The sequence below is a fragment of the Drosophila santomea genome, chromosome 2L (genome assembly GCF_016746245.2).
Source record: "Drosophila santomea strain STO CAGO 1482 chromosome 2L, Prin_Dsan_1.1, whole genome shotgun sequence".
Taxonomy (NCBI): domain Eukaryota; kingdom Metazoa; phylum Arthropoda; class Insecta; order Diptera; family Drosophilidae; genus Drosophila; species Drosophila santomea.
In genome coordinates this window covers 13,459,173-13,473,729 of record NC_053016.2, presented here as the reverse complement: position 1 = coordinate 13,473,729, position 14,557 = coordinate 13,459,173, and the positions used below count along the sequence as shown (strand labels likewise).

Genomic DNA, 14,557 nt, shown 5'->3' with positions numbered 1-14,557 from the left:
ACCGGCAATAAAAGCGAACAAATTCTAGTCTACATATCATAAATTTTGGAAATATCTGGAACTCAAGCAGTGAGGAAAGGGTTCGATCCTCTAACTGAAAGTATTCATAAATTTGTCAAACGAAGTGCTCTCAAGCAGTGAAAGGGCATTTTAATAGCACGTAACACAACACTTTTACCTATGCTATTCGAGTATAGAATTCCAGTTAAGGCCGAAATTCCACTCCACTTTTGTCGTGTAAATTAGGGCAGACGAACAAATCACCACGGGGACCACAGGTAGCTGAAAACAGGTAAATGTCGGCCAAAAGCAAAGGAACTGACCAAGTGGACCGACTATGTTAAAGTGGCGCCACAGCATCGCATATTACTGATTCCATATTTGAGAAAGTTGATCTGGACTAATCTTTATGGCCTACTGGTTGAGTTTTTCTCTAAAATGTACTTTATATTTATGTCCTGTGGTCTGCTGGCCTATCTTATATTGCTTGATGCTTATTCTTCAGATAGAAGTATTTAAGCAAATAGAAATCGAACTAGGAAATATTTTTATTAGTTTTTTGGAGTTCGTGGCGTGACTTAGCTCACTTATAATGGGGTAAATACTTTATTTTGGTTATCATATAATTTGAATGATATATTATATATAATATAGATGCATGCGTATTAGAAGCATATAAAACAAACGCTTCTTAAGAGATTCATTTGTGGTAAATTACTGGTGCAATGGCCAGTTGGTGGCGTACTTTCTCCACTTCATGCGGACTCATGACATCCGAGTTGAAGTCTGCTTTGTGAGTGTGTACCAATTGCCCACTCGAATCGTTCACACTGTCCTGGACATTGTAGTCATATACTGTTCTTAGCATGCCGCCCATCATTTTCTGGGAACTCGATCGTGAACTGGACTGAACGCTTATGTAGGGGGCAGCATAGCCGAGTTGCCAAAGGCAAATGCAGGCTAAGTGATGATAACCAAGTTAGGAAAACTCTACGAATCGCCAAGATCCTTACAAACTTACAGAAAATGCAGAGCGGCACGAAGTAGTTCATCGTAGAAACGTATTCTATAGACTGTGAAGAATTCAAAGACCCCTTGACCTAAGCGGCTTAAATCGCGTTTATTACGGCTAACAATCAAATTAAGTAAGTGCGCAGTTAGAAGGTTTTGCGATGACTCAATACCATCGGCATGTTCCTATTTCTGTTTTAATACATTTGAAAGCCATATGATTATAAGCTATAAGGACCAATCTTCGGTTTCGGGAGCTCTTGAATGAGCCTCTTAATAAGTTCTTTCACTAGGGACCAATATTCTTCACGATACTTTTTGATGAACCTGGCTTCTCTTAACTGATTGGTAGGATTCCTTTTTGGACACGGCCTCACGGACTTTCGGGCATCTTCCAGCTGCAAATTCAATTCCAAAATCCTGCGGTTCGCATCATTTAGCTCGACCTCCAAATTGAGATTTGACTTTCGGGCGTTGAGAATTTCCTGTTTCTTGACCTCTACTTCTCTCATCAATGCTACGGAAATGTTCCGGAACATGAAAGTAGTGTTTCTTTCCAACAATAACCTCTGTTGCAGGGCCCCGATTATAATATGTACTCTTGAATTTCTTCGTTTTGGCGGGACGGCATTTTCGGGTTCTATCGGAGGACTTCCATTGGTATTATTTTTGGGTGGGAAATCGGCTTTTAGTGTTTGGGCATCATTAAGTGGATAATCACTCAGCGCCAAATCATCCTCTTCCTCAGCATCACTCTTGATAGAATTCTTCTTCGAATCTGGCTGAACTGAATCGTCTTTAGCGTTATTGGACTCTACTTCATCGTTCCTGGGAGTAATTTTTGGCGGAGATCTACTGTTCTCAGAATCGCTTTTTGGTAAATCACTGATAGATGAGTTGGCTGGCTTCAAAGCTTGACTGTTTGCCACTGTAAAAAGCAGCACTAAACAAAAATACAAAAATACTCGTTTTTAAAAGTGCTCAAAATTGCATAAGTGAACTTACGTAAAGTTGCAGAGCATAACAAAATCTGGTTCATTTCGAAGAAGTGGCTTCACCTGAAGTACCTAAGATATTATTGCATTGCTTATATATACGAATTCTGTGTTACATAAGCGCTTTTGCAACGGGTATTGTTTCGTTCTGCTTGATATTTAATAATCGCATCTGGTATTACTTAAATTTCTCAAAATAAAATCACATCCAAATAGCGCCAGTCATATACTGCTTATATACTTTTGAAATTCTACTTTGTGGCAGCACAGCAGCCATTTAAGTGAGTTCTTTAAACTGCGACGTATCCAGATTTTTTTGGACTTTCAAGTCACACAGAAGGTACGGATATTTAAATAAAAAAACGTTGTCTGGCTTTTTCTTTTTTATCAGTCAACTGCATTACTAGTAGACTTCCCTTACTTTTTCACCTCTGAAGCTTTAAGGCTAAAACTATTTATATGGGCAGTAGTTTATAGTTTCCAATATTTCTTCTGCTCTATATGGGATTTTTTTTATTATTTTTTAACTAGCGTAGTAAACTAGTGTGTATAACATAATTAGTTATATAAAATCCAGCAATGTATGTCTGAGATCATTGCAGTCACGCTATATTTGTTATCGAAGCAAACGGACTTCGCAGGCCTAATTAAATGAAAATAAAGCAGGGGAAGATCATAAAAACGAACCATTGTCTTTGGCCAAAAGTGAAACCGCAATTCAAAAAAAATTCCAACATCCGCAGCGCGGATAGAATGAGCAGAAATCATACTAAATTTCGCCCACATGTCGAATATGTAAATGAAAGGTTGCGCCTGCGCACGCGTCAAATTGAAAGCGAAATTGAACGTGGGATTCAATAAACTGAGGCATGGCCATCTCGTGGGCGATCTGTGGTCACTCTGTGGTTCGGCTTGGATCCCCCATTTTGGGTAGGTGGCCACTGCTAATTGTTGAAAACATAGCGATTTATGCGCAAGTTGCTCGCATTTTGCGTGGTGTCCACGGAACACTGCTTAAATTGCCGCCGCTCCCTAAATGGTCAAAAGTCTTTAATGCCCCCTAATCGCAGTCAAGACTGGTGTAATATTGACAGTATACTGGAATTTACCTTAGAAGGAAAACGGAACACAATATATTTTACATAACTGCGCATTTAAAATTCAATTAAGTGAACAAAATTCATCAGATAGGCTAGATGCGAAATTAAACTGTATAAATAAAGTAAGTAAATATTACAAAATATCTAAACTGCGCATAGAATTTAATTAGTATAGATTGTGAAACTTGATAGGCTCTATAAGAAGTAATGTTACCCTACTATATGAAGTCAGTTAAGCAATTATGCTTATGCCTATTAATGTCGTTAGCTGATTTTCATCGCAACGTTAAGACAGTCTTCTTTATTCCCAGTCACACCATTCGCATACAAAACCGATGTCTTATTTCTCATTTTGATTGCCGTACTATAATGACAGTGGCTCTGTGGCTCCGTGTGCATGCGACTCCCATTTGAAGCTCGCTTTTCACCAAAGTTTTCGGTTTCAATTTCCCATGGCAGCACATCGCACTCGCAGCAGGCACTCATATGTGTATGTTTCACTACGATTTTCATCGCTTTTCAGACCGAGTTCGGCCGGAGCACACGCTTTCATTTGCGTTCGGAAAATGACCTACTTCCGGATTAGCATGCCCGGGCCACTTTTACTGTCGCTCGATCTGGAAAAGGGCGATGGATGGTGGGCATGGTCATGGGCATGGGAGCCATGCCATCGATGGCCAGCGACTAGGGACAGAAGCTAATGAGGTTGTCGCCGTTGTATCCACTTGATAATAAACATCCGCCGCGCTGCGCAGCGCGTAAGTGTGTTGCATGTTTGTTGCATTTAATTGTAATTTATTTTCCATGCCACAGAATGGACATAGCAGAGAACGGAAGCAAATATTTTCCGGTGGAAGCTGGCACAGCGAAAAGGGGAAGTTCCTGTCTTATACCCTTTTTGCCCTTTCCAACTATCAATGATGCACTAATTGACTGTTCCACCAGTCTAATGTGCGAGTAATCAACCATATCCCACCGTATCTAACTCACAGATATTATGAGCTAAGTATAGTATAGTACAGGTATAAAGAAGTTCGCAGGTGCTGGTAACAACATGTTCATCTCAAGTTAAAGCAGCTAATGTGGCAACTTGGCTACCTTCCGATGTCATCGATTTGCTATATGAGTGCAGTTCTTCGCATTCGTCGGCTTTTGCTGAAAGGGAGAAATACCAAACAAAGCCAATTGCATTCGAGTGGATCGATCAGTGGTGGACCAGAATCAATGAACTCGAAGGAAGCCGGAGCGAATTGCTGGCTAATTTGGCGCAGCGCACGCGAAAAATGCGAAGGCATCGCAGCGCAAAGAACGCGTTGCACTGTTGCTGCCGACAAAAGGAAGAAGCCACTTCCTATCGAGAGGCGGCAAAAACACCTGAGCCTGGAGCTGCCAGGTGACCCCAACTGGTGACCCCCAACCAGTGACCCCCACTCGGTGGCAGCGGGCGACTCTTCACACCCAAGCTGGCATAATTGCCCGCATCAGAAGCAGGCAGGTTAATTAGCCTGGATTTGGGGGGAATCCTCACCCCCGTGCGGCCAGAAATCAAAGCGGAAATTGTTTATTAAACAAATCCACAGGCAGTTCTGATGTGCCGGGCAGCATCCATGGCGTGGATAATGAACTTTTAATTGACTTCTGGCATTTTCGGCTGCCTGCGTGCAGAGACCCATTATAGTTCGAAATTGGGAATCATATGACATAATAATAACCGGGTCTTCGCAGCTCCGGAAGCCTAACAAGCCCAACGTGCCCAAATAAACAAAGGAGCTATGTGGAGCACTGGGTATCGATAGAGACTTCAAAGGCAATGTTGTAAGAGCAGTTGAATGATAGCGACAGGTAATGACAGTCACACTTTGAAAGTGGATCATTTGCATTTGTCAATATGGTTGACACACATTTTATAATAGTCTGTATCACAATTGCACAGCAATCACCAGTCAGCATTCCATTACTATATAATCGATATAGTTACCAATCACTTTCATTTAAAAAGATTTAGGAACAAACTAGCTGTGAGTTTCGTCACTAAATCATTGAATTTAACTTATTACCAAAAATATCTAAAAACTACTTGTAATTTTTGATAATGGGTATCATCTTATAATCTTATGATATGTTTGATCGTTGATCTTTGTCTACTGAGTTAAGATACAACTTAGGCAGAATTTCGAGTGGGAGATATGAGCTCCGTCATCATCACCATCAAGCAACTGGAAGAGGCCATTAGGTGGGCGAGTGGTCATTATTGAGTGGAATCGAGTAGCTTCTCTTTTTCGCCCACAGTCTGGAATTGATGAAAATTTGCCAAATTGAATTCAACCGCAGAGGCTGGGTGAAAATCATTACAATTTTCACTGCCTATTGAAGCGAAAAACTTTCCTTTTCGAATGCAGCACTAATTCGCCTAATGGCCATCAGCGCAGCACCCACTATCATTACATCATCTCGCATGGATCAAGCCATATAGCCATGAAGCCAACACTTCCGGCCGACACGCACTTGGTAACAATGGTGAGGAGGGAAAGTTATCAGCGCCACATTACCATTGGCCATCTCCTTCTCAATGAGAAGTGAGACTGGGTAATTCCAAACGCCAAAACAATGACACATAAATCGCTGAAAAATCAAGCATAACATCAACATTTTCACATCTACCCCAGACGCTACACCCACTGCCACACTCGTAGCATCCGTGCAATTTGCGAGATAAAGAGCAATCGCAATATTACTGGCTGGCATGTGGAAAGTTGCAAATTAGCCTGGCTATGGAAAACAAGCCAACAAGGCAACAAGTCGCTCGTATTATTCAGTTACTCAGACTCGCTCACTGCCACTGGTAATGTGAGAAAAAGCGAAAATGTGCAGCGTTGACACAATTGTGAGTGCACGAGGCGCTGCATCCATATCCATGAGATACTTGAGCAGTTGCCAGCGATTGTCTAGCGCGGCAGTTGCACTGCCACAATGGCCCCCAGTTGGTGCCGCCACGAGGTGGGAGGCATCGCGGAACGCCCAGCAAAAGCAGCCAAACTGGCTCAGACTCCATTCGATACTGCACTGAAATCCAATTCAATTTGGCTACGAATTCCTTCACAGATATATAGATGGTCTGATGTAATAATGGAGAAGTTTTTTTTCAGAATCAGCAAGAAAAAGATTCAAAAAGTTTCCAGCTATCAATTCGTTTATCTACATATATCTATCTCTACTTATATATGTAGGCTTGCACTTTCAGTTAGAACCGCCTACTCCACGCCGCTTTAAAACTATGTATTACACTCGTTTTTGATGTAGGTCATTGTCTTTCCAAGTAGCGTCGTCAATTCTGTGGCATTTACGACATGAAGACTTGGGCATATGGCATAAAACTTGATGCATATGGAAAAATCATCTACCATCTTTATTGGCATCCGTCGTGAGCTTCCTATTTTTTATTCGACTTACATGGTCCAAATGTGTGAATATGTTTATGCATCCGCGATACTTGGACTTGACTTGATGCCAAGCCAATATTTTGGGTAATTAATGGGAAGCGCGACAGGTTGGCGCGTGGCAACATTTTCCGTGGCGCCCACTCTCTTGGTTGTAAATAAGTCGATTTGGTTTCTTATGATTTGAGCTGTTTGCGAGTCCTACTGCATTTTCTGCGTCGGTGGGTTCGTCTGGCCTGAAAAAAAGGCGCGTGGGCTGAAAAACAACTTAAGACCTCGACGGCCGAGCAGCGTAACAAATTCATTCACTAAACTCGACTTAAGCCATTTGGGTTTCATTGATAAAACGGCTTTTGAATGGAGCTTGCGGCTTTTAAATGGCAGTTATTATTGCCGAGACCGTAGACGAATTTGGTGGCTATGAAGTGCAGCACTTTATTTCAATTATACCTTGTAGAGTAAAAGGGTATACTAAATTCGTTGCAATTCATCCCCCGCTGAGTAGTACCTGATAGTTCATTCTTGTGTCCTCAGACCATCACGACAGTTTTCGGTGCGCTTCGTCACTAAGCGAACTGCCATCCCACAATGATATCATCATAAATAATCTTTCGAGTCGCCACGAAATAGACAATAATTCAAATTCAGTCCACGACTTTTGTGGAGCAAAACAAACTTCCCCAAATCAGCATCATCAATCATCGCAGATTCAGCTGCGCACTACGCCTCGAATTCGATACATTAGCCAAGTGAGCAGCAAGTATGGTCACCAAATAAAGATTATTAGCCGCAGTTTTTCTAAAAACAAAAACTGCATCAGACCGGTCCAGTATCGCTCTACCCTTTGAGCGGAAACTCTGCCAATAAGCCATGAAGTGCACTTAACCTACTGAGCACCCCCCCGCCCAAGTATCCACTATTCACTGCTCACTGGCCAGTGGCAAACAATAAAATCAGCTGTCTCTACCGAACTCCCCGAGCTGACCAGACAAATTGAGCGCCCAACCTCCCAACGCTACCCACTGTATTGCCCAATTGAAAACTCAGCAAGTTTTCAAAACAATTTCTGTGTGCCAGCGAAGAGGGTCGAGAGGCTGGAGAATCGGGTAATCGGGCAGCTGATGAAGAGCCATTCGTGGTCATATTGTGCCGGCCGGCAATTGTTTTGGCCCGATCGAAAAGCGCTGATTAAAGCAAGTCGAGCAGCTTTCCAGCGCCACATGCACTTTCATTCTGGGCTTTGTTGTCATCGCGGTGCGTTGCCCTGGGAATATAGGGTGCGATGGGGTACTATTGTTACTCATTCGAAATAGAGGATCCAAAAGGTATAAACTAGTCTGTAATTCGAGTTATCTTAGTGCTCTCTTGATATAAAAGATGTATATATACGTCTGATAGTAGAGCTAGTTAGTTCTGCAGCATTTTGTATAAACTAACATTGGTCTTTTACCATTGTGCAACTTTAAAAACTACAATATACTACAGTTGACACGAAAAGTTTGAAGAGTATCCCAACTTTACCTCGAAACTCCCATGTGCCGCCACCCTGGAAATTTTGTTTGGATTTGGGTTAAGCGCTCCAACAATCGCCAAGTCATGCGTGGCAGCCAAAGAGTTGGCTTTGTTTGGTTTTCATGGCGGCTCGATTGTCGGAAAATCAACGCAGTTGCACTTCTTCTCCTCCAGATGAAGATACGTTCTAACGGCCCACCGAGATTAATGACTCCAAGCCGCGCATCGCAATATGCATGCATCAGGTTTGAAGCGCTTTTTTGGAATTTTAATTTGATTTGTGGCTTGGTTTCGTTTTCGGTTTGTGTTTCAGCATCGCTTTGCCTCGTTTCTGTGGGCATATGTGGTACCCATTCATTAGGCGTGAATTGTCGAGCTGCGTAACGCCCAGTCCAAAGTTAGATATAGGGGTTACTGGTGAAATAGCCGAGAAGTCCGTCAGTCTATATTATATAATTATAGTGTCGAAACTAAGTGACTTTTGGAATGCTTGACCCTCCAATGAAGAAGTAGTTTGGGGAAAGGGATTTTAATAATGGGGTTTTCATTCACACTGGCATTCAAATCATCTTGACCCGAACTCATCACTTCATATTCATTAGGGGTGGGATATTCAATAAATCAGATGTATTTAAGGAAATGAGACACTTGTCTTTACTCCTTTCCCTATTAACATACATTTCCAATACAAGACTTATAAGAAATCTGATTGCCGGTTGAGAATTTACTTAATACCAAAGAGAAGCGCTTAAAGTTAAAAACCAGCGTGCTTCTTTAATATAATTTTAGACCACAATTATAGTTTGCCTCTAACTTGAATAATTGTTTTTAGTCAGATCGACTGCTGCACACCTTCAGATACTTGAAATTAGCAACACAAACTTATACCAAGTTCTTGAGAAGTATTATCTTGAGTTTGGACCACTCCCCTTCCATTTCCCAAGAGCCATCTGCAAAATAGAGTCATGAGCAGAGTCACCAAACGAGAACGAGAAGAAGCTTCCAAGTTGCTTTTTGTTTGAGGCAGCGGAAATTATTATTAATTGCTCGGAATGCCTGCTGCCTCCTCCCAGAAAACCAAGCTCCAAGCTATGTACATGCTCCCTGCTCCCTGCTCCCTGCTCCCTGCTCCCTGCTCCATGGTCCATGTTCTTGGCCAGCCTCTAATGGCTTCCGTTGGCGGAGCCAGAGTTTTTCTGCCCTCCGCTTTGATACGCTGCCTTCCAATCATTTCGATGACGTAAAAAGCCGCTCTGTGGCCAAAAACTGGCCCGAGTTCTTGGCCCCGAAAACCGAAAATCAAAAAAAAACGCGATCTGAGCGTTGTTAGTTCTGTGTGGGGTAAATGCGTTGGATAGCCGCGGATTATTTGGACTACGGTTACGTGTACGAGTACGACTACGAGTATGAGTACCAGTTGGAGTGGAGTGTATAGCGTATAGGGTACAGGGGGTTATTGGCCTTGGCCAGTCTGACAGTTGGCGTGGGTAAACAGTTGCGAGATTAGCGCTGTGCGGCCAAGCGTGCTCAGATGGTCGCCTTCTGCCAACAAATGCAATTGCAGCTCCAGCAATTGTGCAGCCCAGAAAGCAGCAAAAATTTGCCAGCGAATCCAACATCGACAACTCGCAGCGCTTTCCGCGGGCGGAAGCACCAAGCGTAAAGTTGAAAGTGGAGTGGAGCATTCGGCTGCACTGAGCGCAATGGGGGTGGCTTACTGGAACATAGATTAAACAGCACTTTGAAGATTCAGAATTCAACATTTAGTTGCTGCTTCGTTGGTTGTTCCGAGATTTCCTTACCTTAATCGACTAGTGCTGATAATTGATACTATTTAATATACATATAATATAGGAATGAATTTACCTTAGAAAAATATTAGATCAGGAATTTTTTTAGAGTTCACCTAGTCGAGGTGTGGGTGTCTGGAAGCTCCCGACTATTGTGCTATCCACAGGGACGGGCCCTGAACAACAAAAGCCAAACAACGACAGACTGACAAACTGACAGACTGGCAAGGAAGGTGAACGACTCTCCCTAATTGAGTTTGAATGGCGGAACGAAAATGTTGCAAAAAGGTTGAGGAAAAACGTTGCCGTTGCAGTGATTTCGCGCAGCAATTGTCGGATTTTTGAGGAACGCTTTTCCACGGGGACTGACCCATGGAAAAACTGGCGACTTCGCAGCCAACAATTGAACTTTGCAGCGGGTGGAACCTCTGGCAGCAGCCTAAGATACTCCGCAAATGAAACCTTTTGTAGATGGCTTTATGTGTTTATTACTCGGAAAATGTCGGTAGGGTCTAGACTTTCCCAGTTCTTGGAACTTTTTCCATAAGGTTCTTTGAAGTGAAAGTCTCATATTCAATTAGAAAAGTTCTCTCTGGCATGCGAAAGATTGGAAAACTCTGCAGATACACCAACAATCATTATGCTTTTCAAATTCAAGTGGTTATAAGGTGCACATTGGGCGGGGGTCAGAGCTTCCATTTTCTAACCAATAAAGTTACCTATTTCATTGGAAATTATCTGAATGAGTTGGCCAAGACTGACCCAATTGCGCCCCCGCCCATCCAACGCTTTCATCACCAGTGACTTATCACTGGCAGTTGGCAATCTGGCTATCTGGCGAAAGTGTCTCAATTTCTGCGCCATGCAACATGGAATCGCAATCCGATCCACCATCGGCCCCATATCAAACTCCATACCCATACCAAAAAAAAAAAAAAAAACCCAGCTGGCTTATCGATCGAGCTGCCTGCTCTTTGTGTTGCCCAAAAATGTTTATTCACTTTGACACGTTCAGTTGGCGTCTGCGATTGCTGTCGCTGCTCCGGCGGGTAAATCAAATGGAAATGGCTCGCGTATTTCCGTAAACGAGGCTGCAACTTGCCCCTTTTGGAGTCGTTTCCTTGGCCAACGTCTGGTCGATCAGTACGTAATTTGTTTATGGCAACAGTTGCCTCGATTAGAAGTCAGCGTTGACAGCACCACGGATGATTAAGTCTTGGAAGACATGGCGACATGTGTGGCAGCAGTTTTTGTGTTTGTTTTTTTCTTGCCGCCTCGTGGCAATTGGTGGCAACATGCGGCGACATGGAATAGACTGCCACACATTTCCACCCTAATGATTCTGACCCTGAACGAATTTGAAGTGGTTTCGGTCGCCTGCCCCTCGAAGACGTAAACACATCGATGCGGTAGCCGTCGCGTATTTATTTATGTAATTGCACCAAATGAGTTATACGCTCATAGTTCAGTTTAGTTGTTGCCGCAGTCGTCTTGGTGGGAGATAGAACCATAGCCCGACTTCATCCGAATGAAGCAGATGGGGGGTATATATAGTACATAAATAAAATACGTTTTATTTAGATCTTACAATGGAATTTCATTGATTATAAGGAAACTTTACCCAGCTAGTTTTAATTTCTTTCTAAATATTAGTAAGGCAATAAAAGGGTTTACTAAAACGAGAAAAACTGTTGGTGCTCGTTTTGAAATCGTATGATTTATTTATGCAAAAGTGAATATATATATGGAAATAAATAAGTAGTAAATTACAGGCTAGAAAATGTTAGTTATAAACTCTTTTGAATTTCAATCTTTACTTTAAGTCTCTCAAAGATTGCCTGAGCGGTAAGTTGCAAATTTCTAGATAGTTCCAATTCGGTGCAAATGAAAAAGAAAAAAAACGTAGAGACCTTCGTCACCTAAAGACTCCAGATGACAGTCTCCCCGCCCATGTCCAGGGTGCTCCAGCCGAGGGCGCTAGCCACCAGCTGCTGCAGCTGGCGCAGCGGCACACCAGTCTTCTCCAGATCGGCGGCCAGGGAGCGGTACTCCTTCAGTTGTCGCAGATCGCGCAGCAAGCGCCGGAACTCGGAGCCGCGGATGAGGCGGACGGCGTTCGAGAGCTCCGAGTCGGAGGAGTAGAGCCGCAGGTACAAATCCCGAAGGGTGGCGCGGGGCAGGGCGTCACGGAGATCCTGGAGGAGTCCGCGGACTCCGGGACGGCGGTTGGGCAACTTGCTGGTCGGTGGATCGGAAATGTGAAGGTCGAGGAACACTCGCACGAACTCCGCGTAGTAGGTGGGATCCAGTTTAAGCCGCCGGCAGACATAGTCGTGGAGCAGCTGGTGCTGCTTGCTGGCCTTCAGCAGTTGGACTTGCGTCCTGAAGCCATCGCTGCGGAGCAGCTTGATCAGCTCCCGAACCTGGGGGTCCTCAACGGCATTGGCCAAGATGTTTTTCAGTTGGGAAGCGGGCAAAAGTGGACGAGCCACGCGAACGAGATTCGTTAGTCCACGCTCGGCAGTGGTGGGGCACTCCTTGTTCTCCTTGGGTAGCAGGATATCCTTGAGTGTGGACTGCTCGGGAGTGGCTGTGGTGCCAACTGGCTTCTCGGTCACTTGCCGCGCAAAGCGTATATGCTCCTGTTCCTCCCACACGGGCAGCCAGTTGATCTTGTGGGCATCCTTTTCAATCTCCTCATCGGTCTCCGCGACTATGCCGGGTAGCTCTTGACCTTCATCTGGAAAGCCATGGACAGGGTAAAAGGTGGTGCTATCGGGGAGCTCCTGGAAATATATATATTATAGTAGAGATGCGATTTTAAGTGGGGCGATAACCAAAAATAAACTCATAAAAATAAATAAAGCACTGTATGCATGAACACATTTAATTGTAGCATCATTGATTGCACAAGGATCAGTCTTACCTGGGACTCCCCGTACTCCTCCACCAAATGTCCTGCGACCAAAAGCAGGCAGCAACTGAATATGACCACCAATCGATGCATGATGAAATCAGTGCGAAACTGTGCCTCCTTTCGGCGTTGTATTCACCTTTTATAGCACGCCAAGCACTTTATCTGATATTTGCCCGATTCATATTTACTCGAAATATTTCACAGGCAAATACATTCGCATTCAGAGCAAAGAATCAACAAGAACAGGAACACGGTGCCCAAAATAAAAAGTGGAACGACCTTGTCGGGGGCTCATCAAAGAATACTCATCAATCTTTCATATTGTCAAACCATCATGGCCGAATTGCATCGTAAAACACAGTTTGCAGTGGAATAATCGGCGATTTTTATTGCTAGGATTTGTGAAGAGCTTCTTTTTACGAGTATAAGATATCCTTTTCCAGTTGGATTATAAGTTTTTGTGCATACCAGTGTACCCTTTTACTCTACCTAAATGTTATTCCACTTACCTATTAGATATATTATTTAAATATGGTCGAATTTAAATCAACATCAACACTTAGCAACTCACTCATGCACATGGGCGATAAAGTCTGAATATCCATGGCCATTGTATAAGCGATTCCCATCCATCTTATGGCCCGTTGAGATTTCACTAGGCATCCAGCCAAACAAGTTAGTTGCCCCATAAAATCCCTTATATCCCATAAAAATCTTCACCAAAACACAATCAACTGAAATTTTATGTTAATCCCAAAAGCCCCGGCAACCTGAAGCATCTTCTTGCTCGATTGGGACCCTCTTCGCACAGAATGAATATTCATGTCTTTCGGGAATGGAGGCCGGAATATCCTTAGACGCCGCCCGGGGTTTTGCCAATTTCGATACGCAAATGTTTCGCTCATTGTCAACAACAGCGCAGAGATGAAGTGGCGGACTCTGAGGCGAAAATAAAAGTTATTCGTTCCAACAAAAAGGGGGATGCCCCGCCTAATGAGTCCCCCATGACTGCTGTGCAAATGATTTTTGGGGTTACGCTTTTAAATTTGCCGAAAGCCCCTCGAGCAGCAGATGCGGTCCTTGCCAAATTCGCGGTAATATATGTATGTACATTTCACTGGAAAATCCCCTTTAAAATGTGCTAGGCTTCAGCTCCTCCTGGCCACAAAAACGGCTATAATTGTGGTGTATTGTAGAATGTTTGCTGCATTGACTGAATGTTTGCCGATTCCTTAAGTCGTGCGAAAAAGGCGAGGTCCCCTAGCACCAATAAAAATGATTTAATTCCTCGTCTTGAGTTTTCTTCAAGTGTGCCATCAATCAACCGAATATCATTTTGCTGGGCTACCTTCTTGTTACCCTGAGATATTGTTCTCATTTTTGTCAGTTGTCGGGCGCCTATTTATAGTCGAAACCGAAAAATCCATTAGAATATTGCCGCAGACAAAGGTCTTACCTCTCCACCCTGCCCCATGATTCGCGAGGGGAGTTTGTGGGACGGGAAAGTGCGCAAAGTACCTGTCTGGGTGGTAAGATATAATACCTGAGGAGTGCCAATCCCAAACGCTTTCCCACATAAACAAGCATTAGGGTACTCGGGCTTAGCTTGTGTGCGTGGCTAGCTGGAAAAGTGAGGAATGTGGGAGCGGGTGGATCCGGGCAGTCACGCAAGGGGTCAGTGGGCGTGGCGGGGGCAACGCCCAAGGGAGAACTAGTTTTGGGGAGCGGGGCAGTTGGACATGGAGATAACTCGCACGATGCCAGACAGCTGGGTAAATATTTAGCACGACACGCC

The 14,557-nt window shown here is 43.7% G+C and overlaps 3 protein-coding genes across 3 annotated transcripts; all 3 read right to left on the bottom strand.

The window, feature by feature from the left end:
• Window positions 1-530: 530 nt before the first annotated feature.
• LOC120458510 (accessory gland-specific peptide 26Ab) lies at window positions 531-1,156 on the bottom strand. The gene is made up of 2 exons (XM_039646181.2): window positions 1,022-1,156; window positions 531-960 (listed from the first exon to the last, which is right to left on the bottom strand). Exons 1-2 carry the CDS (start codon window positions 1,050-1,052, stop codon window positions 701-703), a joined length of 291 nt encoding a protein of 96 aa, XP_039502115.2. The 5' UTR covers window positions 1,053-1,156; the 3' UTR covers window positions 531-700.
• LOC120458509 (accessory gland-specific peptide 26Aa) lies at window positions 1,102-2,158 on the bottom strand. The gene is made up of 2 exons (XM_039646180.2): window positions 2,017-2,158; window positions 1,102-1,954 (listed from the first exon to the last, which is right to left on the bottom strand). The coding sequence occupies exons 1-2, from the start codon at window positions 2,048-2,050 to the stop codon at window positions 1,233-1,235; spliced, it is 756 nt and encodes a 251-aa protein (XP_039502114.2). The 5' UTR covers window positions 2,051-2,158; the 3' UTR covers window positions 1,102-1,232.
• A 9,563-nt stretch (window positions 2,159-11,721) lies between these two features.
• On the bottom strand, window positions 11,722-12,966 carry LOC120456491. The gene is made up of 2 exons (XM_039643359.2): window positions 12,772-12,966; window positions 11,722-12,631 (listed from the first exon to the last, which is right to left on the bottom strand). The coding sequence occupies exons 1-2, from the start codon at window positions 12,850-12,852 to the stop codon at window positions 11,765-11,767; spliced, it is 948 nt and encodes a 315-aa protein (XP_039499293.2). The 5' UTR covers window positions 12,853-12,966; the 3' UTR covers window positions 11,722-11,764.
• Window positions 12,967-14,557: the final 1,591 nt, after the last annotated feature.

Bases quoted from the DNA above. Each gene is read 5' to 3' on its own strand.
- LOC120458510 (XM_039646181.2), bottom strand. From the start codon at position 1,052: ATGAACTACTTCGTGCCGCTCTGCATTTTCT. The intron at 961-1,021 runs GTAAGTTTGTAA...ATCATCACTTAG, and splicing joins CGTGCCGCTCTGCATTTTCT to CCTGCATTTGCCTTTGGCAA.
- LOC120458509 (XM_039646180.2), bottom strand. From the start codon at position 2,050: ATGAACCAGATTTTGTTATGCTCTGCAACTTTAC. The intron at 1,955-2,016 runs GTAAGTTCACTT...ATTTTTGTTTAG, and splicing joins GTTATGCTCTGCAACTTTAC to TGCTGCTTTTTACAGTGGCA.
- LOC120456491 (XM_039643359.2), bottom strand. From the start codon at position 12,852: ATGCATCGATTGGTGGTCATATTCAGTTGCTGCCTGCTTTTGGTCGCA. The intron at 12,632-12,771 runs GTAAGACTGATC...ATATATTTCCAG, and splicing joins AGGAGTACGGGGAGTCCCAG to GAGCTCCCCGATAGCACCAC.